The 24,401-nt window shown below is 36.7% G+C and overlaps 1 protein-coding gene across 7 annotated transcripts in view; it reads right to left on the minus strand.

The window, feature by feature from the left end:
• Positions 1 to 24,401, minus strand: part of BTBD8 (BTB domain containing 8) — an 85,069-nt gene that overhangs the window by 36,591 nt on the left and 24,077 nt on the right. For 6 of the 7 annotated variants that reach the window (XR_012160414.1, XM_073357072.1, XM_073357071.1 and 3 more), the window contains 9 exons: positions 18,023 to 18,303; positions 17,027 to 17,144; positions 10,840 to 10,929; positions 8,304 to 8,384; positions 6,363 to 6,459; positions 5,621 to 5,709; positions 5,273 to 5,375; positions 1,030 to 1,212; positions 105 to 242 (listed from right to left, as the gene is read on the minus strand). Coding sequence is in view for 6 of the 7 variants with exons in the window: in XM_073357072.1 (XP_073213173.1) it covers positions 105 to 242; positions 1,030 to 1,212; positions 5,273 to 5,375; positions 5,621 to 5,709; positions 6,363 to 6,459; positions 8,304 to 8,384; positions 10,840 to 10,929; positions 17,027 to 17,144; positions 18,023 to 18,303 (1,180 nt within the window). In the remaining variant the exon portion in view is untranslated. Of the gene's footprint in view, positions 1 to 104; positions 243 to 1,029; positions 1,213 to 5,272; positions 5,376 to 5,620; positions 5,710 to 6,362; positions 6,460 to 7,116; positions 7,321 to 8,303; positions 8,385 to 10,839; positions 10,930 to 17,026; positions 17,145 to 18,022; positions 18,304 to 24,401 lie in introns of those variants that run through there. The other variant, XM_073357073.1, reaches the window with a different exon arrangement.

The raw sequence follows: 24,401 nt of genomic DNA on the forward strand, positions 1-24,401 counted from the left end.
AACTCCTACACCAAAAAAAAAAAAAAAAAAAAAAGGTTACAGGTTTAAAATAACGGCATAAGTGTTGTGAGCTATTCTTTTTCTATTAATACTGAAAAGCCTACCATTTCCGTCACATTTGTGGAGCTCAACAAAGTATTCACAGCTATAAGAAGAAAGCAACTGTTTTCAATGCTAATGTTTTTCTCAATTGCTTTTAAAACTTGTTCTAGAAGATCAGGTTTGCTGCTCATTGCCTGTGCCTAAGGAAACAATGAAAAGGGAATCATTTAAAATAAATGTGTATTTCATATGCAAAAAACACCACCCAACAGAAAGTGATCACTGGGACTTTGGTGTTCAGTGTTTCCCATTTATTCATTCCACCTTTCTCTCCACACAAAAAAAGGTGCTACAAATATTTTTGAGATCTCATCATCGAGCCAAAAAAAATCTTAGGAAGAAACAGCTGGTGCTGAATTTATAGCTGAATACAAATCTGAAGAAAAGGGGCAGTTTTGATATATCCATTTTTAATTGTTGACGCATCAGAGCATCATTAGGGAAATGCAGTGCTGGGTAAAATTAGACAAGCTTTTACCAGGAAACACCACTGCAGGGAACTCTTTCAATTAACCCTTAACCCTTAGCAGTGCTGCACATTTACAACTCAAAAAGTCAATGGACATTGTGGCATGCCCGTGCTGCTACCTTGGACTTGGGTCCTATACATGCTTATGGTGTGTTTATGCATGTGCTTAACTTTACACACAAGAGTAGTCCCACACAAGGGACTCCACGCTTGCTTAACTTGAAGTAACTGTACATAGGATCAGAGCCTTAATTTTTTCAAATTAATTATGCCCTAATAACTGACCCCTGCCCTAATATTACATTCTTATGTAAACGTATTTGTTAAGTGACACTGAAATCATTCTGAATAAGTTAACAGCCTAAGTTGTTGGGAAGAACCCACCCCCATACAAGAAAGTGTAATAATACAATGCATTTGTTTTGAGAAAAGTAGAACATAACTCATGAGCATTTTACCTGCAAGAAAATATGAAAACTTTCACTCTCTATTATATGAGGGAAGTTTGTTACAATAAATGTTATGCATTCTTCTTGAAGCCTAGATGCCAAGGCCAGAGCCGTTTCAGACCATTTCACTTGGGGAAGACTACTGAGCAGCCAGTCACTTTCCATCAACAGAGAAGCTGCATTCTTGTGGTTCTTAAAATAAAAGCAATTAATATATATTAGAATATTTATCTATTAGAGTAGACAACCAAGAAAATGCTGTTTCTCAAATAGCTCCTATTCAGTTACTGAACACTTACACCATCATCCTACTAACTAAACTATAAATTTCACTTACCTTAATCGTATTTGGATTTTAATATTAGCATATTCCACTACCTTTTTTTTTAGTTTAATAAGTCTGGTGGGCTCAGTTGCTTCTATTGTTCTCTGCTGATGCTGGGGAGAATGTTTTCATAATGGGATTTTATTATATTTTCCCTCTTTTCATCATTATATTTTGCTGCCTAGAGAGAAGGCAGATTCACAAACAAATGCCAAACACTAAACTAGTAAATGGAATCTCACAGAAAAGTTAAACGGAAAGGATAATATTGTCATAAGAGAGTGTTGACAGAAGGGGCAGGGAGAGTTCTAGGTGGCTGGGAGACATTGTAGGAGCCTTCCCCCAACCCTGTCTAATGAAGCAACTGTTGGACTTCACAGAATTTTATTCTCACTTAGCCTCCGTATCCCCAAGTTTTCCATAGGAAGGAATGAGCTGATCCAGGTGGCATTTGTGCTAAACATAATTAGTTTCCTAACATTTCCTCCCTTTTAATTTAGCTACACTGTGATTTTTGATGCTTCACAGCTAATCTAAGTACTTACATAGGCCTCATCACCAATGTCCATATCACCACCTACTAACACACACCTTAAAAGTAATTTACAATTTGTCATTATCTACCACAGTAAAATAGATTAAAATATCTATTATATGTGACCTGCCAGGTCAGTTGATAAATTATACAATATGCTCAATAAGCTTAATTATTTTTTCCCCTGTTATCTTGGTTTAAAAATGCTGTCAGAGGTAAACAGTGTTTTCTCCAAGCAGGGTCTTGTGTATTCTTCCTAATGGAAACAAAGTAGTAGTAAACCTGTAAAGTAATCAGAATTTCTAGTTCTCTTCACAATTTCCTAATTGTTATGGAATGAGAGTTAATCATGAGAAAGCAAAGACAAATTAGTGAAAAACAATGTAGGAAAGAGAAAACATACTGATGGTTTAAAAAGCCTAAATTTGCTTAATCTTAGTTAGATTGCTATAGAAAAGAAAAACACTAAATTCAACTAAATACATGACAGAAAAGTGTTGTAAGTTCAGATTCACATTTACCAAGAAAGCTCAAATACTTTCAGCTCAGAGAAAGAAAAACACAGCATGTATTTTCTCTGTGTATATTTCAACTAGCAGTATACTTCCTGCGAGTCCTCGCTCAACTATTTTTATATTTGTTATGGACAAAGCCTATTTTTCATATGTGCATATAAAAATAAAGGATTAGGATGCACTTAGGGTTCGAACTTGCTCCCACTGGCTCAATTACAAGCCTCTTTAATAGTGGAGGATCAGGTCTTCACTCACAAGATGAGGAGCATCTACCTCTTTCTTGCAAGGTCCTGAGTGCCCACGATGCCCATTAAGCATCATAGTGAAATATGAAACACCTCCACAGCATCCAGTTAAATCAGCATCTTACAGGACTGGGCCTATCTGCATTTTATTCCTCCATACATGATCTATCTCTAGGGTAAGAGAGAACTGTGAATAACTATAGTTTTGTTCTAGGAGGAAGTTTCTTTTTCTTTTCTAAAAAATGGTTGCTTCCAAACACCTGTTTGTGACGCTACCAGGATAAGCACCCTTAATGTGGTTTTAAATGGCACTCATGCTTAGCAGTTTTTCATTTCTTGTACCAATCTTTGTGGCTTTTCACCAAAGAGTCTCTCCGCTGCAAGTCTACTTCTCCATATACCTCACACTCCTCTCAAGATTTGCTATACAGGAGCAAGAGAAACAGCTCAGTATTTTGGAAAACGTTTGGCTTCTATGCTGCCTTTAATGTTGTTTCAATGAAAGCTCACAAAGCCAATAGAGATTCTACTCAAGCCCACACCTGTACAGTTTGGAAATTGTGCACAGCAGAAGAAAGCATTCCATTATTATATTTAATTGGCTTTTAAACTTAAAATGGCGAAGACTGACAGATGAAAGAACCAATAAGCTCAGATTTACAGACCGGGTGTAACTGTTAAAAAGTACTATGCACAGTATAGAAAGTTTTTTGTAAAATATAATAGCTCAAGTAAAATAAATATCTATAAATATTAGACTGTTTGCAAAAATATTAAGGCTGCTTGGCAAGTTTTTAAAATGTGCAAAACCCCATAAACCACTAGAAAATTTTCAGTCTCAGGAAATGTTGGGAATAGATGCCACATACGATTTTGGGAGGCAGAAAGAGAGTGGAAGAGGTGTGTTGATTTATTTTTCAACTCCATGATTGTGAAGCCTTACTAGACCTCATCTAAGAGGGACAGTCCAGAACTTTCAGCCCAGGAGGAACAGGATGGGGGCAAGATGGCTTTAAGCCACCTTTGTGTCCTCTCAATCCTGGCTGCTCTTGGGGCTGGAGAGGATTCCACAGGCCTGTCAGCTGCCCAGGATCACCCGATGGGCCTCAGCACTGCCCAGAATCTCTGTGGCACTGCATGCTGCAACTCAACCCCGCCCACCTTGCCCCCAGCACACACCCTATACCAGGGCTTATGTGGGGGTCATCAGAAGACAACACTATGGTTGACTCTATAGTGCGTTCATGGAGAAACCATACCCAGCTGAAAACAGGTCTTTTAGAGCCTCTTTAACACTGTTTCAGCCCCTTTAGCCACTGTGAAGCAGCTAGAGTGGGGATGAGAATCTCATCCTAGGTATCATGTAACTTTTTGACAGAAAGATAGTTTTTACCCTGAAAGCTATCTATATTTCTTTGTGCTGTGATACAGTGTACATTCTAGCTCAAATTTTCAGCTGGCATAAATCAGATTTTAATCTAACCCACTAAATCAATCCAGATATTCATTCCATGAATACCAGACTGGGAAATCTGCAAATTCGGGCAGTTCTAATCTGGAGCTGAATGTAAACACACAACACTAACAACAACTGGTAAGGTCTGAAGATGGATACATTCAGAGGTCATATCAATGTTGACCATTTGTAAAACGGAAGATAAAACAGCTTAATATTAAGCTTAGACAACCAAAAATTACAGACACTAACAATTTTGAGAGATTAGTTGCCTATATGTAAGGCTAAAATTTAGTCATGAGTTTTTTTAATAAAAGTCATGGACAAGTCACGGACAATAAAAAAATTCATGGCCCTATGACCTGTCCATAATTGTACTATAAATACCCCAACTAAATTTTATCCGGGGGGGGCGCTGCTGGGGGGGGAAGGGGCTAGCAGCACAAGCTGTCGGGGGCTACTGAGCAGGGGCTACTCCGGCTGCCCCCTGTGGTAACAATCCTGCTGCTGCTCCAGCTGTCCCTGGTGCCAGCTGCTTGGGCAGCCCTGGGGTCAGCCACATTGGCTGCTGCAGAAGTTATGGAGGTCGCAGAAAGTCACGGAATCCATGACAGACACAGGCCCTACCTATACGTAGATGGCTAGTGACCACTCATTGATAGCCAAACACTTTCACCTGAAGCCTAGAGAAAAAAAACACCCCAACCAACCACCTTATGCATAAGTCTCCAAATTAAAATTTGGGGTGTAATCCTCCTGGAACCATTAAGTCAGTGGTACAACTCCTACTTACTTCAATCAGGCCAGAGTTTTACCTCTGGTGTCTGGTATAAGAATTAACCTGACAATTACTACAATTGCTCCTTCTCTCTATTTGAATGTATAACGTTCTGTCAGAATACTGAATCTGATAAACTCCTCTTAAATGGCTATATTTTGGAGTCGTTTGAGATTTTCCATCATCATGTGTTCCATGAAACATCAGTGTGACTGTATTTGCATATCAATGTTCTTGTGTTTTCATTTATATAATGATTTTTCATTTACGATGATTAATCTACTATACATTTAATAAGGCCTGTTTAATATTAATTGACTTTTTAATTCCTTTGCAAAGCTAAATAAGCACAATTTTAAAGTAACATACATGTAAGTTCTCACTATGTACATACTTACCAAAGACTGAATCATCACAGTAAGACAGTTGTTCTGAAGCTCAGTGGGTAAACTGGCAAAGCTCCTCTCTGACCAACACTTCACAAAATGTTTTCCTATCCATCTGTTAAAATAAGAGTTTTACTTACCTAAATAAGGAACATAGATGACATTTTATAAAACTATTGATGTAATATCTTCACCTCTGCTAACATAAATGAGCCCCAAGAGTTTTCATGGAAAAACTAGATTAAAATATGAACTTTAAGTTCCTCCCAAAATTATGTTCAGTCTGTCAAAACATATTAATTTAAAGAATGAACAGTGAAAATGGACAGCATAAACCATAATGCATTTTATTTCACTTACTTCATGCAAGCAGCATAAAGATTCTCAACTTCCATGAAATGAGCAATAGCCAGGCATTCTAGCACATGTTGCTGCCTTCCAGGAATAGGCTAAAATTGTGAGAAAATAATCATACTTACTGTACATTCTGACTTATAGAAACCATGCAGATATACAAGTCTTCAGTTTAGCCGGAAACATTGTCAGTGACCAGAATATTTACATTTGTGGGAATTTATGCATAATGGGACTACTCCTGCTTCCACTGAAATCAGTGCAATGTTGCAGGGTTGGGCCTAATATATGCCCATTCAACTCAAAAATGGACACATTCAACTCAAAAATCTTGAATTTTCAACTTTCAATTTTCAGTTGAACAGAAATACCTGAAAAATATACTTCCATGACACCTACTACCCAAGAATGCAACATGTCTGTATACAACCCTCAACAATATAAAGCTACATGACAATGGCTAACATTCTAAGGAATTTAAACTTATATTACTACTTCATTGTTGTTGTACAAATAGGTACTTGACCCTGCAGGCCTTATTTCCATTAGTAATCCCCTTTAACTTGATGGAATTACGCAGAAGAGAGTAGGAACTGCAGACCCCGGCCTAGCACCCTCTGTAGTAACAGAATGATTCTTTGTTGTTAAACATCTCAGGAATCTGATTTACAAAGAAGAATTACATTTCTTCCCCCCCACAGGCATTTTGGCTCACACAGTAGTATAAAACTGAAAGATATACACATACCTTTTGAAAAAAATTGCAGTAGTCTCTTTTGAGAATATAGATAGCTACTTCTTTCAGTCCGTCTAGCCCATACATATCAGCAACGCTGAGTATTCGACTGAAGTGAAAGCAGTAATGATAGGAATCATAAAATCACCATACAACCTGGAAGTTCACATTTTTGCTTACAAGACAGTTTACAATCCAAATGACCTCCTCCCAACCCTTTTTTTCTTCTCAGTCAGAAGTTTCTATACACCACTGTGTATTGAGTAAGTATAAAGCACATGGTACATGTCTAGAACTGTTTTTCAACCCACGGTCTGCGAACCGTTGGAGGTCCGCAGACTGTCTAAGATTTGCAAAGAAGTCAGCACCTTCATTCAAAATTATTTAGGGGTCTGCAAATGAAAAAAGGTTAAAAAACACTGGTCTAGAATTTTCCAAAATACAGTCTTCAAACAGAAACAAACTTAGCTAAAAAAAAAAAACCCTACAACTAACACAGAGTAACCCTCTAGAGCTGCTTGCTGAAGCTCACAGAACTTTTTACAGGGCTTTCAGAACCTCTCCATTTTGAGGGCAAGTGCTCTTTTCTAGTTGCTGCAGTAGGATGATTTAGGCATTTCATGGCTGCCCATTATAAGGGTTATAAATGATGTTACGGGTTATGTAGTCTGGCATCTGAAAATTACATCACTTCCAAATAAGAGTCACTTCCAAATAACAGAAAAGCATAGTAAACAAACTACTAATTTTGTAAAATAATTAATACCTCTATGATATGGCCCATTCCAGGCAAGGATTTGTAGGGGACATTTTAAATACAATTCCATGTCATCTTGGGGGAATAAGCTTTGAACAACAAATGATTTTCACTATTCAGAAATTATGTTCTTGACATCTACTAGCACACTTAAGAACAGCTTCTATAGAACGGATTACAACGAATATTTCAAAACTCTTCTTTACTGGTTTGTGATCCTGATACTGTAATATTGTATGTTAGTAACATCCAACCAGCAAATGTAAGTATGCATCTAAGTTTATGAACAAACCCAGAAATCTTAAACCACTCCACTACAATTTAATAGACACGGAATCCCTAATGAGAAACAAAACTGGTGCAATTCTACAGAAAAGAATTGGGGGCGAGCAGATTACATAGGAAATCAACCAAGAGTGTGTGTATGCATGTACGCTGTGAGGTATGTAAAACAGCTCCAATCGGTGCAACCACCGAGGAACATTTTGGGAGTGGGCCCAGGGCATCCATGATTTTGCAGATGTCAAAATCTCCTTGCTGGGGGGCATGCAATGGCTGAATTAGCAGCCATGGAGTGGCTCCAACACAGCCTGCTACCTTCATGGATGAGTTCTATACCATTCCCAAGACCCACAGATTTCCCTAGGGTTGTTTACACCAGCTATACACTGGGGAGAGGGTTTAGACCAAACATTTTAAAAAAGATTGCCTCCAAGTATTTCATGTTACTGTTCAACTACTTTCTGTGGATCTATTATTTTACAAACAATGGGACATCTCACTAGTTCAAAAAGTTCTTTCAAATATTACGTTCTAAATATTTGTTACAAAGTATCATCTCACTCTGTCCATATTGTTCTAAAAGCTGAGTAAAAACAGAATGTACAGCACAAAGTGTCAAATTATTTTAGCATAAAAGGCTATGCTGTTTGTTTTCCAAACATTTTTCTCCCCATATAATTTTCTATAGGGCTGCTGGTCCACCTTTTCCAGTAGCTGCTGAATAAACAACACGATCTATCTAAAAATTATATTATTTTTGGAATTTCTTCAAAATATGTTTAGGTGCAATGATCATTACATTTGACACCTTTGTCTTATTTATACTACATGATGCATTTTCCATTTGAATTTGAACTGAGAAAAAGCAGAATAGGCATGAAGTGCAATTAAAAATAATAAAAGTTGACATATACCTAGCATCAGCTTTGTTTGGGAAGTCCAGCATTCCTCCATATATAAAATACAATATGACATTCATTTCTACTTGGTTTATGCTGCAAAACAGAAAGGAAAATCACTACAAGAGATATGTTCAAAAGAAAATCCATTGCTGACATTTTATAAAATGGTTCAGAAGGTTGATGTGTCATCTGGTCATATGAAAAATTATGGAAAGGAAATGAACTAATAAAATTAAAGAGACAAGGTTGATGAGGTAATATCTTTTATTGGACCAACTTCTGTTGGTGAGAGATCCAAGCTTTTGAGCTTACACAGAGCTCTTCTTCAGGTCCAATTAAAGATATAACCTAATCCACCTTGTCTGTCTAATACCCTGGGACTAACACTGCTACAAATACACTGCATATAATAAAATTAAAGCAGTTTCCAAGTTTAATCTATGGCACTTCAGCTTGTGAGTAACTTCACTAATGTGAGTAGTCCAACTGAAGCTTCATAATGCTAGCAGCGTTTGTGATTGAAGTTATAACCTGGCTAAAATTACTTGTTACTGAGATTTATAGTGGTTCTCTAACCTCGAGATTATTTTTACTAACATTGTGTGTTCAAGCAATGTATTTTCATCTTCTTAAGACATATCACTAGAAAACACTCCATTTTTCATGTTAACTGTATATGTTTAAAAACAATTTTAGAATTAGAATTTAGATTTATGGATTTCTTAAATCTAAGAGTATATTTAAACTTTTACTTTTCATAAAAATGTATTATCATTTGCACTGTGATAGTAAAAAGTCAGATCTCAAAATATTTAGAAAGTTTCTATGGGCTTGATCTTCCACCATTACAGATAATGGGAGTTTTACCATCAAAATCAATGGAAGAAGGATTTATATTGGTGAACACAATTTTCAGAATAATTACATTATTGTGTTAATCCTAATCTCAAGGTCTAATTCCCAAAACATGCAGGTGCCATGCCCATTAGTGTAAATGGGGACTACTCACACATGTTAATAAGAGACCTCTTAAAACATTAAACATGTTGAAGCAACAGACAGTGATGACTAAAAACAAAGAACAAAATTGGTTGCAACATGCTAAGCAGCAAAATCAACACAGTTGTTTCTCTCTACATTAGCACACAGGATAGCCATAAAAACAGCAAGAAAAGGTTTCCCTGCTGTCTTGACAGCTGTTATCTTAAGCAGCATTTTTATTATTTCAGAATAAGCCATATGCACTTTATTCATAAGTGTTTATAAAGACAGCATGAAAATCTGCACAAAGCAGAAGACTGAACTTGAAAAGGTAGTAGTAGTACAATAATGGATCTAGTTAGCTCTTGGAAACCACAAGATATTATTTAGACTTAAACATGCTTGTAAAAAGATTAAACAATATTCAGGAGAAAGTCTTTACTAAAAAATTCCTTAGCTATTCAGAAAGATGGAGATGAATTACTGGGGGGAGGATGGGGGCAAGGTACAAAAATTATACTTTGTCATTTGATTTTTTTTTAAATTCACTATATAGCATAAAAGATATACAACTGAGAAATATATAACAATGCTTCAGTAGTTTAAAAAAATAAAACAAGTCAAAACAATACCTTTGTCATGATGTCACAGAAATGTTATTAAAATAGGAAATTTAAAATGAGGAAAAACTAGGGGAGGATTGCTCGGTCATACCATTTATATCAAGACAAAGTGTATACATGTTCTAACGCTCTATAATGTGCATGGTTCTTTGTAAAGAAAAGTGGGTCTGAATGACCTGAATGCCATATTAGTTTCCATTAGTTTAGAGAGCATCAGGGTTAGTGTACATTGGGTACACTTTGTAAAGCAGTATTACATATTATGTGATAACAGCTACTAATATTTAATGGAAATTATATATACAATTTTTGAGGTGTTGAAAGGAACAGAACTGACATCCCCAGAGACATCAAAGTCCCTGATTTATCCATACAATATGTAATAAGACTCAAGAAGAGTTTTATTTGCTATACACTAGCAGCAATATTGTTCTGAGCACTTGTGGACAAAATGTTTCCAACCATGATTCAATTTCCTAGTGTACAATGATCCTGAATTACACTTGTTAAAAGTGACCTATAAACTGAATAGTTGATTTGCTTTTATATCCTAAATGTGCATCCTAAAGAGCCATGAAAATTTATGAGACAGCTCAGCCATTTAGGGCACATTTTTGTGGCACACGTGAGGTTAAATAGAAGAGGAGTAAAAAAACTTTCATATAGGCTGTGGGACACTAAAATGTAGATTATGGAAAAGGATGAAGTTGATGAATGCTCCCCCTTTCTTCCCCCAACTGATAAATTTAAGAGGAACATCAAAACCACTGTATTCTACTAACAAAGTCACAATACTACTCCAGAAATTTATTAAATTGAAGAAAAAAAAAGTATCACAGCAGATTACTATGAATTGCTTTGTATGTAGCATGGTTACTGCATATTTGCAGTGATTTTAAATTGCCTACCTTTGCTCCCATATGACTTGCAAAAACTATGCTTACCCTTGAAGAGTGATGTGCTCTTGGGAGCTTTCAGCCCAACTTCCACTCAGCATAGCAGCAAAGTAACTAGATCTGGCACATAAAATGGCCCTGAGAGGGAAAAACGTAAATATTTGTATCTAGTGAAATAATGTTTATTACAAGAAAAATCTTAGATGAGATCAATTCAGATCTTTGCCCCTGACACATCAAGGTATCTGTGCACTGCATATCTTTTTCTCCCAGTATCTTTGGCAACTAATCTGAGGATGTTATAATAATGAGGAAAATTAATACCACTCTGAAAGTTCTCAGTTAAAGCTAGTTTCTAGTACACCTTTAGTATTCACATAAAACAGAAGAAATAAATTGCCGCAAGACTTACCTGTTCCTCCAAAAGAGAAAGTGGAATAGATCTTTCAGATACAAGTTTGCAACTTTTATCATATTACAGTGTAACACTAAATTCAAATTATTTATATAACAACACTTCAGACAGTTATGTCCTGGACCTCTTGCTGATACTTATAATATACTGATTTTAACAAAGAAATGTTTACAAAAGATATAGCTAAAGCTTCAGTCATTCCAGAGTAACTACCCATCTCCTAGCAAAAGGTAAGTTTCAGTCTATTCTAATATATTAGTATGTTCCAACAAAATAGAGTGTGCTTCTTACATGAACACATGAGAAGAGCTATACTTTATTTTCGGGCTATCAAAAGATTAAAAAAAATTAATCGTGATTAATTGCACTGTTAATAATAAAATATCATTTCTTTAAATATTTTTTGATGTTTTCTACATTTTCAAATATATTGACTTCAATTACAACACAGAATACAAACTGTACAGTGCTCACTTTATATTTATGCTTGATTACAAATATTTGTACTGTAAAAACAAAAACCAGCATTTTTCAATTAATCTAACACAAGTACTCTACTGCAATCTCTTTATCATGAAAGTAGAACTTACAAATATAGAATTATGTACAAAACAATAACTGCATTCAAAAATAAAACCACGTAAAACTTTAGAGCCTACAAGTCCACTCAGTCGTACTTGTTGTTCAGCCAATCAAGTTTGTTTACATTTGCAGGAGATAATGCTGCCCGCTTCTTATTTACAAAGTCACCTTAAAGTGAGAACAGATGTTCGCATGGCACTTTTGTTGCCGGAGTCACAAGATATTTACGTGCCAGATGCACTCAACCACCATTCCAGAGGATATGCATCCATGCTGATGATGGGTTCTGCTCGATAAGAATCCAAAACAGTGCGGACCGAAGCATGTTCATTTTCATCATCTGAGTGAGATGCCACCAGCAAAAGCTTGATTTTCTTTTTTGGTGGTTTGGGTTCTGTAGTTTCCGCATCGGAGTGTTGCTCTTTTAAGACTTCTGAAAGCATGCTCCACACCTCGTCCATCTCAGATTTTGGAAGACACTTCAGATTCTTAAACCTTGGGTTGAGTGCTGTAGCTATCTTTAGAAATCTCACATTGGTATCTTCTTTGCGTTTTGTCAAATCTGAAGTGAAAGTGTTCTGAAAATGAACATGTGCTGGGTCACCATCAGAGACTGCTATAACATGAAATATATGGCAAAATGTGGGTAAAACTGAGCAGGAGACATACAATTCTCCCCTAAGGAGTACAGTCACAAATTTAATTAATTTTTTTTTTTTAAACGAGCGTCATCAGCACGGAAGCATGTCCTCTGGAATGGTGGCTGAAGCATGAAGGGGCGTATGAATGCTTAGCATTTCTGGCATGTAAATACCTTGCAATGCCGGCTACAAAAGTGTCATGCAAATTCGCCTGTTCTCACTTTCTGGTGACATTGTAAATAAGAAGTGGGCAGCATTATCTCCCCTAAATGTAAACAAACTTGTTTGACTTAGCGATTGGCTGAACAAGAAGTAGGACTGAGTGGACTTATCAGCTCTAAAGTTTTACATTGTTTTGTTCTTGAGAGCAGTTATGTAACAAAAAAAAATCTACATTTGTAAATTGCACTTTTACGATAAAGAGATTGCACTATAGCACTTGCATGAGGTAAATTGAAAATACTATTTCTTTTGTTTATAATTTTTACAGTCCAAATATTTGTAATAAAAAATAATATTAAATAAGCACTGTGCACTTTGTATTCTGTGTTGTAATTGAAGTCATTATATTTGAAAATGTAGAAAAACATCCAAAAATATTTAATAAATTTCTCTTGGTATTCTATTGTTTAACAGTGTGATTAAAACTGCAAAAAATCACAATTATTTTTTTTAGTTCATTGCATGATTTAAGTGTGATTAATCAACACCCTACTTTATTTCCTTCTAGTCTATAATAGCCTACATTCCCAGGCTCAGAAGCAAAATAGGGAGTAAAACAGTGTGTTTGATTTATTCCTCTTCTCCCATAAAACAAACCAAATCATTCATCCAATTCAATATCCCATCTCCAGCAATGCCCACGTGCTTCAGAGAAAAGTATAAAAAGCCCCATAATATAATTAGCTGTGCAATACTAGATTATTTGAGTGGGAGTAGAGAGGTAGAAAGAGCGAGCAAGCAGTAAGAGAGAGGAAATTGCTTCCTGACCCCAACTCATGATTAGGGTACACTCTGAAGTACAAGGACTAGCTTTTATATATTTTATCTTAGCTAGTATAATTGTGGATGATTTTCTCATTCATATTAATTTCTTATAGTTTGACATTAACCTTCAAATTTGAAAGTTACTTTGCTTCAGTTACATCTTTTTGCAGAAAACACAATAGGTTACACACTATATAAGAATGGTATTTCCTTTTATCTACATTATAATTTGTTGACTTTTAAATTATATGAAAGCACTCTTGTTCTTGTACAGGATAAAGAAAGAAGCAGCATACAATTTGCCTTCTCTTCCCCTGTCAGTTTATATACTGGTATCTCTCTCATATGGTTTCTTTCTTCTCCAATATGTCCAATCTACAATCTCTCTCCCATTCCTCCCACAAGCCAGCCAGCAATATTTAAGCTTTCCTGGTATCCTCCTAATCTGAATTAAATAGGTCAACCCCTAAATCCAACAAGGATGCTGTAATAGACCAAAACAGCCCTGAGCATGTGAAAGTGAATTCTGAACATGTGACCTTCTCCTGCAAGCTAAATATATTGTCTTTGTTTTTGTCAATTCCCCTCCAAACAAGCTTCAGCAATGAGCAGGAACAAGGCTAAGCTCTGCTTTAGTATGATACTGAACATTTAAATAATGCATGTTAAATAAGATGGCTACCCAGTGAAAAAGTAGCATTATGATATTATCTAAACATGCTATATTGGTGTCTCTTGTATGTGTTACAGTGTACATTTGTATAGGTTCCAGATGCATTTGATACAGAAAAGAAACTTGCCCTTGGTTTCCTACTGCTATGATCTGAGCCACACAGCAGTGTAAGTTGTTCAGTCTTAATTATACAAGTCACAAGGGACTACAACCAAATGGCAGTTCTCTTGCAGTATTTGGGACCTAATTTTGTTACCCTCTCTCAAATAGTATTCCTTACTCGAAAAAATAGTCCATTTAAGTTAATGGGACTACCTGAGTAAGGAATACTCTCATGAGTAAAGATTGCAGGATGGGCCTTGAAATTGCCTGCAGTTTGAGGATATCACTTCTCATAATCTGGGATGATAAATAAAACTCACTGCTATCTACACTGCAATTATACCCAAAGTTACCTTTCCCTGACTCACTTTAAGACACCCTCTTCTGTTCAAATCTCTATATAATGCTGAACCAATCTGCCAATTTTCTTGTGTCTGTTTCAGAACATCCCAGTTTTCCTCTTCCCTGCTGATATGATGCGCTGCCAAATTTTCTGATGTTGGCTAGACTGGATACATCCTGGCAAGGTAATGGCCTGGACTGAAACAGCTCTTGCAGAATGGATTTGTTGTTTTTTGAGGTGCGGGGGGAAGGGCAGATTCCTTCTTGCATTAAAATTTCTTTTGCTCTATGAAAATGAGAACGTCTTTTTCTCAGTCCTACATCATCCAAAGAGAAGCAACCTACATAAACACCGTTTCAGACATGTAGCATCCAACATAACTTTAAAAACAAACAAACCCCCCCCCACATTCCCATATCTCCTGTAGTAAATAAAATAATCAGACTTGCTACATTAAATGGATATTTCCCCCCGTTTCCACTAGTCTCACTTGGTGAGAGATTAGAAAACAAGACTTTTTTTTTCTATCCTAACTCTCTCAATTATATATGTAAAATATTAATGAAATGCAAGCAAAATGGAAAATTGTTTCAAACTGAAAAATATTATCTGGATTTATGCCTGCCTTCAGGACAAATCAGAAGAGATTATTGGCTTTTTCAAATACCTATGAGAAAGATGAATACTCAGAAAGTCATCTTGTTCCCTTTACTACTCTTTATTTGTACACTGCAAAAAAAGTAATGCATCAAAAATGTAAAAACCCACAGAGAGAGAGAAAAAACGTCAGCTTTGACCAAAAGGTGGAGTGCAACACAATGAGCTGACTGACTTAGGTAAGCTGCCTCCGTGATCAAGGGAAACACTTTGCGGATGGTGTTTTACACAGATATTCTATGATAGTAGATAATCTGTAACAAATTTTGGGCTCCTATCTCAATAACTTAACCCTACAGGTGAGCCACCTCTCTTCCGCAGGGAGCTGCCAGTCTTTCCCCTTTGCAATGAAAGACTTCAGCAACAGAGAAAGGATCTGATGGGAGACAATGGAGAAAAATGCCTGCTTCCCCCTGCCAGACACTTTCACCGACACATGCACCTGTACATTGCAGTGAGAACACAGCTTGCTTTTCACTGCAGCACGTAGCTACACATACATTCATGCTGCTGCCAGTGGTGTGCAGTGCAGACACAGCTTTACATTCACATCTTCCAGAACTCAGGTTGCTCTGGATGCATGGGCCATATTTTCTATATCATTCCAGCAACCCTTCTGCACCATTCTGGCTGTGTAAAGGGGCCATAAATGAGTTCAGATCTCCCTATCATAGGTCTGACCTTAGTTTTCATGTCTCTTATGCTACCTCCATTTCCCTGTAGCCTCTTGCTATGGGGGAAGCTCAGGAATATGTATGGAAGTTGTGGCTTTCTAAAACATGCCAATTAGCTCTTTTCCAGCTTCCTACATCAAAACCAACCATGGAAAATTGGACCCCACCATAGAGAATCTAACCTAACCTAACCAGGGATTTCCCAACTTGTGTGCAACTAACAATCAGAACAGCAGGGACAGAGTCCAGTGGTTACAGCTTGGTATTTTTCTCCAGAAAGTTATAAATTGTCTGAAAACAGGAGAGAATGGCCATCTCAGCTTTATCTACTGCAACATGATAGTCCTAAATGGTTCTTAAGCAGAGTGATGATTTCTGGGTTACCAAGGGCTGGTAACTCTCTTGAGACAAGGAGACAACATTCACCTCTACTTCACTGAAGTGGTTACTGTTTTCTTGTGGACAGGTAACAAGGGGAGGAAAAAATGGAAATGGAATCTTCAGGGCTCCAAAGACCTTTCCTTTCCATCCCAGGAGGTTTCTGTTTATTTAGGCTAGTTTTATTAGGAATTAATTAGTATCAGTTTTGACTTGTAGATTTATTTATTTATTTTGACAGCATAGATTTGTTTACAGGCAGGGCTTTGGAGCTGTGCTCCGGCTCCGCTCCAGCTCTAGGCAAAAACCTGCAGCTCCGCTGCTCCACTTCTGGGCTCCGCTCCAAAGCCCTGTTTACAGGATTTCAAGTTGTAACACTGTGCTGTATTTAGTTTTCTTAACTGGTTTCATTTCAATAAATATATTGCAGCCTAATTCTACTTTAATTTATACTAGGATGCACCTAAAGTAAAAAACACAGAGCTACAGTATTAAAAACATGTTACATTTTCTCTTAAGACTTAAGTTATCACAAGAACGACAGCTGTAATCACAAGGAAGCACTTCAGTTACTACAAAAATAATACTGGTCTCTGTGGTGAAACTAGCAAAGCCATTATAGTAGCTCTAACAGTACAAAATAATATAAAGACAACATGTTAAGAATACTTTATTATATTAAACCTGTAGAGCAACACAGCTAGGTAACATTAACAGTCTTTTATACAGAAAGGATTACTGGTGACATAGTTTACATTCTAAATTCATTACTTATTTAAATACCTGTGAGCCTGAAACTGGTTGCCTTCTATCCAAATATTAATATCTGGACAACAACATTTCTTGTAGAGCATCATTAAGTCTTCTCCTAACCCAGATGCGGTTTCTAGTTCAGAATTACCTGTAAATGGGGGGAAATAGTTATTTATTTCTTCCAATTTATACTAGATTATTCTGAAGTTACAAACAATTTCAGGTATCTGAAACAAAGGATCTATCATACTAAAAAGACAACATATTTTATATCCATGCTACAGCTTTCACATGGGATAGTTTATTTCCTTCTGAAATGCACATTTGATGAAAGCCTTTTCAGATAAACTTACTAGTAGTGGGGAATAACTTCTATGTGTTGCTCTTAACTGAGATATTGGGAGTTTTACCAGCTACTGTTATTGCTGTATGTGAAGATGTATGTTGTTTGTTCCCTTTTCTATACAAACCATACATACAATTCAAGGAGATTGGTCTCTGAAGAAATTTAAGTTTACTTCTGACATCAGAAACAAAGGCTATTAACTCCTTACAAAATGAAAAATGGATATTTACATTTCCCAACTTGCAGGACTATATGGAACTGACTTGGCCCTGCCCCCTCAATCACTACGTGTACATGAAACACAGTGGAACCAGTGAAGTTCTGCAAGGAGGAAAAGGAAGGACCACCCAATATTGAAGCACTGTATCAAAGGGGCCTGGGCTTACATCTGCTGTAGCCCAGAAGAGGCATTGGTACCAATGTAAAATGCTCCTCTTCCTCAATACCTACATCTTCATTCTGTGGCAGTACGAGTGCAAGGGATACAGTTTCTACCACATCCCTGTATGGTCCCTATGGAACACCCATTTACTCAGGGCATGAGGGAATTATCTGGGCCAAAGCAAAGAATAGTCATCTTGGTCTTGTTAGTGCAATAATAAACTTTACCCACAATTTTTGAACAAACCTACACTGGGGTTTAGGTAACTAGCAAAATCCAAACACAATTCTAACTTCACCTGGATTAGTTACGTTGCCTTCAGCATCATTGGCTTCTAGAATTTCATCTTCAGTATTAGGTGAACAAACAACTTCTCTTTCTATGGCTCCGTCCAGAAAATGCTGATTAACAGAAGTTCTTTTATCACTTCCAATGCATTTTCCACCTGATATTTGAGTGTTCTGAAGACTACCAGATGTAAGGCTTTCATTTTCCTGTGTTTGTCTGGGCTCCAGTACTCTTTTCCTCAGAGTCTCTTCCTCGATTTCCCTAATGTTTTTATCAGACGAATATACAACCCTAGAAGAAGACACTGAAGTTTACTCATGTAAATTTTTCAAATGTTCCAAAATAACAGCTCGAAAACACATTTATATATTATAATTAACAAGGCTTATATAGAGAAAATATTAAGAAAACAATTACTTTTGAATTGTATACTGAATATAAAAAAATCTTAGCAATTAAGAGAGTACTTGAAAATGTGCAAAATCTGTGAAAATAAGTGTTGAAATATTTCTATAGCCCTGCACTAGTGCAGCCTTCAAAAGAACGCATCTGCATATCGTGTAATTTACTCCCAGAATGCAAGGCTGTAGCACTGCATTTCGTTTTCTAACATTCCTTGGTAACTTACTTTCTTTGCTGCAGGGAGAAAAATCTTAAAAAGAAAATTTAAGACCACTCCATATCTTCTGTCTATCCCTATCATCCACTAGCAATAACAGATCCCTACGGTACAAACTGGCCTCTCTTAACAGCCAATATTAAGAATGGCTGATTTATCTGTGCAGCTTAGCAGAACCAACAATAAAATGCACTCCCTTATGTTAGTCTCATCATTACATTTATAAAACTGAGAGGTAAAAAGATTCTAAGGAACACTGTAGTTACTAAAACACAAATGATTAGAAAGTCAGAAATTTAGTTTAAATTTAACTTCAAAGAAAACCAAGTGTATGTAAATACTCAGTTAATATCACACAAAAACCTCCCTCTTGCAATATCAGCCTTCCATTTTCCCTTCATACCTACTTTGTAAGATGTATTACTTTCAGATGAAGGACTTTATGGATTTACAAAGTCCAAAGTGCGTAGCTGAGATACTTCACTAGTACAGTTGGGTGTCATACACATATCTTCAACATTAAGTTAGATACAGTAAGCTTTGCTAGTTTCATTTAAAAGCTATAGTTACATATCTGAGCTCAGGAGATTCATACTTATAGATATGTTTACTTTGTGTTTAAACATCACTCACTCTGTGGCAAGTGGGATTTTTGTGAATATTAGGCAAATAAATATATTTGTCTAATCAGGAATTAAGTACATTTTTCTGCAGACTGTGTATAGCCTGGCCCTTGGCAAGCTGAGGAGATTGAAAACAATCCTTCTTAGGAAAAGGCCTATGTTTATAGACCTATGTCCTATGGCTGAGTGGAGTAGCTTCCCCTTCTGACAACTCCATAAATTATGATTAGGGTACATGTTAGTCAAGAAAAAATGAGAAACTGCAGAGGAGGAAAGAGGATGGAGGAGTCAAACTGGTACTGGGAGCAGCATTAAGGGAGCATGTGTCTGGACGAATCAAGGTTACAGTGGAGACCTTTTAAAGGTCAGTATGACTTCAAGCCCCTACCCCCCATGGATTTTTAAAATCTTCATACCTCAAGGTGCTTGCAGAGTTCCTAAACTCTGAAGCTCCTGATATTTACAGGGCTTTCCATCTTTGGGTTGGGATGGGCTGAGGGATGGAAAGAAGAGTGGAAACAGCCTAAGAACTCTACATACTTCAAAGAATGCCAGGGCTACAGGGTTGACTATGGGGAGCTGGCAACTTCCAGTGGAATACATTGAGCTTTCTTCCAACTTCACACAATTACAGTTGGGCGCTTTGCACCTCTACAAGAAGTTAGGGTCTTTAACCTCCATATATTTCCCCAGTACACTGTGCTATCCAGGTGCTAATATCTACAGCTGTGGATCAAGGGCTCTGCTTCAGTACAGTTTAGGAGCTCCAAAGAGCAGAATCCCAATGATCTTTTGGAATTTTGTTGGATTCCATGATGTCATTCTAATAAATTTATTTTCTACATCTGAAGTAGGATAGATGTAGTCACAGAATCAAACAGCTTTCCAAATAAGCCTCATATAAAGTTATGTTAAAAAAAAAAAACATTTTGTAGCTAGGATTTGGCAAACAATAAGAAACATTAATCAGCACAGTTTGAAAATTCTTCTCTCCTGTATCCTAAACAGATTTAATCAAATTTCAAGGTTATTTGAACAAAGAATATTGCCCCCTAGTCAGACTCACCAATTTTGAAATTGAAAGGTAGGGGGCCTCAATTAGTCTTATAGTACAAAGGAAATCACCAAAACTGCAACTCTTCCCTTATTATTATGTGTTGACAGTTATACTTTTCTTAGATTTACACTGAAACATTATTCATTTACTCACCAGTGACATCCAAGGGAAGTACAAATACACTGTGCAACAGAGGAGAAATTAATTGAAACAGAGTCATTGCTAAACCATACGAGGCTATTATTTTAGCATCCTGCCTACAGCAATTGCAAACACATACTCCTAATACATCTGATCATTTGGGCAATGTGTCTGGGGATAAAATAATTCATTCATGGGCCCTGAAGATAAGCACCGCACATTCTGAAGAATGCAATCTAATTACTCACATTTTATTCCCATACAGAGTTACAAAACTTTCATCAATTTAGCCAATTTTTAAAATCCAGTCACAGCAGCCAGGAATTCAACAGATTGGCTAGGTACCTCATAAGAGTATTTCTTTGTATAGGATCGAAATTTATTGCCCTCTAATATCATGGAGGGTCCTCTTGGTTCTTAGATTACTTGCAGGGACTAATCAGTTTTCACTATATCTCAGTCCCTTTAGCTGTTCTTTTCAGGAGGGGAAATCCTACTGTTTCCAATCTCTTGCCCTGTGTAAGACGACACCATACCACTAATCATTTTTCTCATGCACTCCAGGATCTTTCCAAGTCCCACTATAGCAAAGATACCTTTGTAAAAGCCAGTTTGTTTTTTTTAATTCATTTAAACTCATCCTGAAGAAGCATTTCCTTCCAATAGCCAGGTCACTAAGGCTAAATCCTTTGGGAAGGTTCTAAAAATAAAAATAAAATAAAATCCAACCCATCTCAGAAGCCCTTGTTTGGCTCTATACATTGTTGATGCATTAATTGATAGTATGTTAAAGAATGTGCATTCTCCCTGGTGGCACAAACACTCTAAATCTGATGTGAAAATGACCTCCAGACATTTTAAACTGTGGGTTGGAATCAGATGAAACTTGTATATGTTTGTTAGAAATCATATAATCAGTCATCTAAATTAAGGAGGATCTGAAGTTCTTCTTCCCTGAGCTAGACTATGTTGAGAACTAAAATCTTGATAATCACTTGAAGGGCTGACAAGATCTCAAGCACAAGTACAATGAAACGGCAATGACTTTGTCCCACCCCTTGCTGTAGGCCATAAGAGACAGAATAATAGTGATAAACTAATTGGTATTGCACTTTTAAAAAGTAGGCCATGTCTACACTACAAAATTATGTTGCCACTGCACTTATTAAATCATTTGTGTGCATGTGCCCACTTGGCTGTGTGTGTTGGCAATGCACATCCTCACTAGAAGCACTTATATAACTGTATTGTCAGCGTGGGGCACTGTGGGATGGCTTCTGAAAGCCAGTAACAGTCGCCGTAAGCAACACAGTGTTTACACTGACACTGCGTCAACCTAATTACATCAACCATGACTCTACGCCACTTGGGGAAGGTAGTGTTACTAAATTGGCCTAGGGAGGCACTTAGGTCGGCGGGAGCCAAATTTAAGTGAAGATGCTTCCATAGGCTAGGTCAATGCAAGGCAGCTTATGGATGACCTAGCTGTATAATGTAGAACATGCCACAGATATATTATATCTTACAACACAAAGGGCCCCATTTGATTCTTACACTAGTAAGCATCAGGAGTGATTCCATGGAAATTAATAAAAATACCTTAGTGTAAGTGAGAAAGGAGTCAGTTCCTGTCCCTGCATGGGCAGAGGTTTTGGGTTGTTTTTTGTTTTAAGTTATTCAGTTCAAGGGTTGCACTGTGTCTTTTAAGAGAACTAGTTATGTTTTATAGGTCACACATATGCCTCCGTTTGTCTGGTTTTCTTACGATTAGGAAACAGGTAGAATATAATTAAAACAGTGATTTTTTGATTGCATTAATTTTGAGATTATGACCCTTACTAACAAGAATAATAATATTTCTTGATAAATGCGCAAGCCTGGATTGTTGGGTACTGAACTGAGCTGTATCGCTCACGTTTCTGAAAAACTGAATAACTTAGTTTTTGGAGAGCAGCAAGTATACATTTATCTCTTATTCAGTTCCCTCCACAGACGATGTACTTGCAATCAGAATATGATTTTTTCTCTGAGACAATTGTTTTTCCCTATTGCTGCAATAGCTAACTTAGAATAGTTGATGCGAATGTTTTAATTGGTGCCTATGAGATCTAAACAACTGCTGTCTTCTCTTGCATGAAGTTATAACTATGCCATTGCAAGATAATGGTATGGGGGTCAGGAAGCCAACAGCACCAATTCAAATCCACTCTTTTTGTGAAAGAATCAATCAATGACAAATAAGAATCCTCAGACATTCGTGGCCCTAGAGTTCTTCACCGCGGTTTCACTGCCCTTTGTTCAATAGGCTCAATGTTTGAAACCTCAAAAGGCCAAGCAGGAAGCTGCAGAAGGCTTTCTAATGTGTGTACAAAACCAAACTTGAAGTCGTAAAAAATGTGTCTGAGGCTTAATTTAGGCAGAATAGTACTTTCAAAAGACAATTAATTCTATTTTAAATTCAGTTTCAGGATAAATGATGTATTTAAGTAAACTGATAAGTCAGAGTAAGCGTATTTCATTTCTTTGTAAAGTATATGAACAGCAAGAAGCTATCGGAACACAAATCTATAACTTATCTGTAAAGGATACTTCTGCTGTGAAGTGGACGCTTTCTACCACTTTGTCCATGACAGTGAAATACTGACACACTGTAAAAGATACTGTCACAACATCTAAGTGCCCACAAAGATTTAGATCCCAGAAGTAGATTATTTCCTTGGGAGACAAAATAAGTAGACACAGACACAATACAGATCCTATTTCCTTTATTTACAAGTTTTACAGTCTTGTGCACTATGGTTTTCACTAGGGACTGTGGATAGCAAAAACAGAACTTAGGACTCCCACTGTTCCAGAAAGTAGTTATACCCCAACCAAAACCAATCTTATGATTTGCTGTGTCCCTAAGACCCTGCAACACTAAAAGGAGCCACTGGCCAGCTTTTGCAGCTCAGAGGATAGTCTGACTCCTTAAGACAAGTGTTCTTCAAATTCCTTCTCACCAGACACAATGAGGCATCAGCTGCTTCTATTCCTTACTTTGGTCAGAGTTCAGTTCTCAATGAAATCAGTGGGAGTTATACCATTCATTTCAGAGGGAGCAAGATCTGGCCCTTAAGCAACCACTAATGCACTTTCCCAGTGAAAGATTTCTGTTCATCTCAGATATTTTTATTACAAGTCTATGGATCCCTTATAGCATCTTCACGACAATCCCATGGCATTGGTTCACTGAATTTTCGCAAACAAAATCTTAACTTCACATGTACAATGCTCAGTCCTCAACTTTCAGTACAAAAATCAGGAATATTTCAAATACAAATGAGTAAACGAGAAGCTTTATCATCAGATCTTTCTATTATATTCCCTCCTTTGCAAATGTTTATATCCATATAATGTTTCTCTTTTATGAAGTAGAGATATCAGACAGACAGTTCTAGCAAGAGAAGCAGACTGTTTTCCTTGTAGATCAACCTACAAGCAAAAAAGCAATTCCTAATTAATAGAAATGTTCTCATTTTACAAAACTTGTTATTCTGTTCACATTCGTCATTTAAGGTATTTACACTCATTTTTAGAAGCTGTTTATTTTAAAAGTTTGTTTTCATTGAGAAAAACACTAAAGTTTTTCTGTTGGACACTTTTCAGTAACCCAAAGCTGGAGCTCCATACAGCCACTCACATTTCTCCCCTTCTTTAAGGTAAAGCTCAGTTAAACTTGCTCTTCGGAGAAGATGTGTGTTAAACGGATTTTTTGCTTCTTATATTAGACAATTTAATTTCTCATTTTTTCCCCATTGTTCAATTAACACTGTCTACAGAGTGGTTTGACTTCCATAATTCAATAAAAAAGGAGTGAGGTAGATTACCTGTTTCAAAATTTATAAACTGCATATTCATAAAGCAGTAGGTTTGTTAATTTTGTTTGGTTGATATTTTGGAAGGCAAG

Source organism: Lepidochelys kempii, chromosome 8 (assembly GCF_965140265.1).
Source record: "Lepidochelys kempii isolate rLepKem1 chromosome 8, rLepKem1.hap2, whole genome shotgun sequence".
NCBI lineage: Eukaryota > Metazoa > Chordata > Testudines > Cheloniidae > Lepidochelys > Lepidochelys kempii.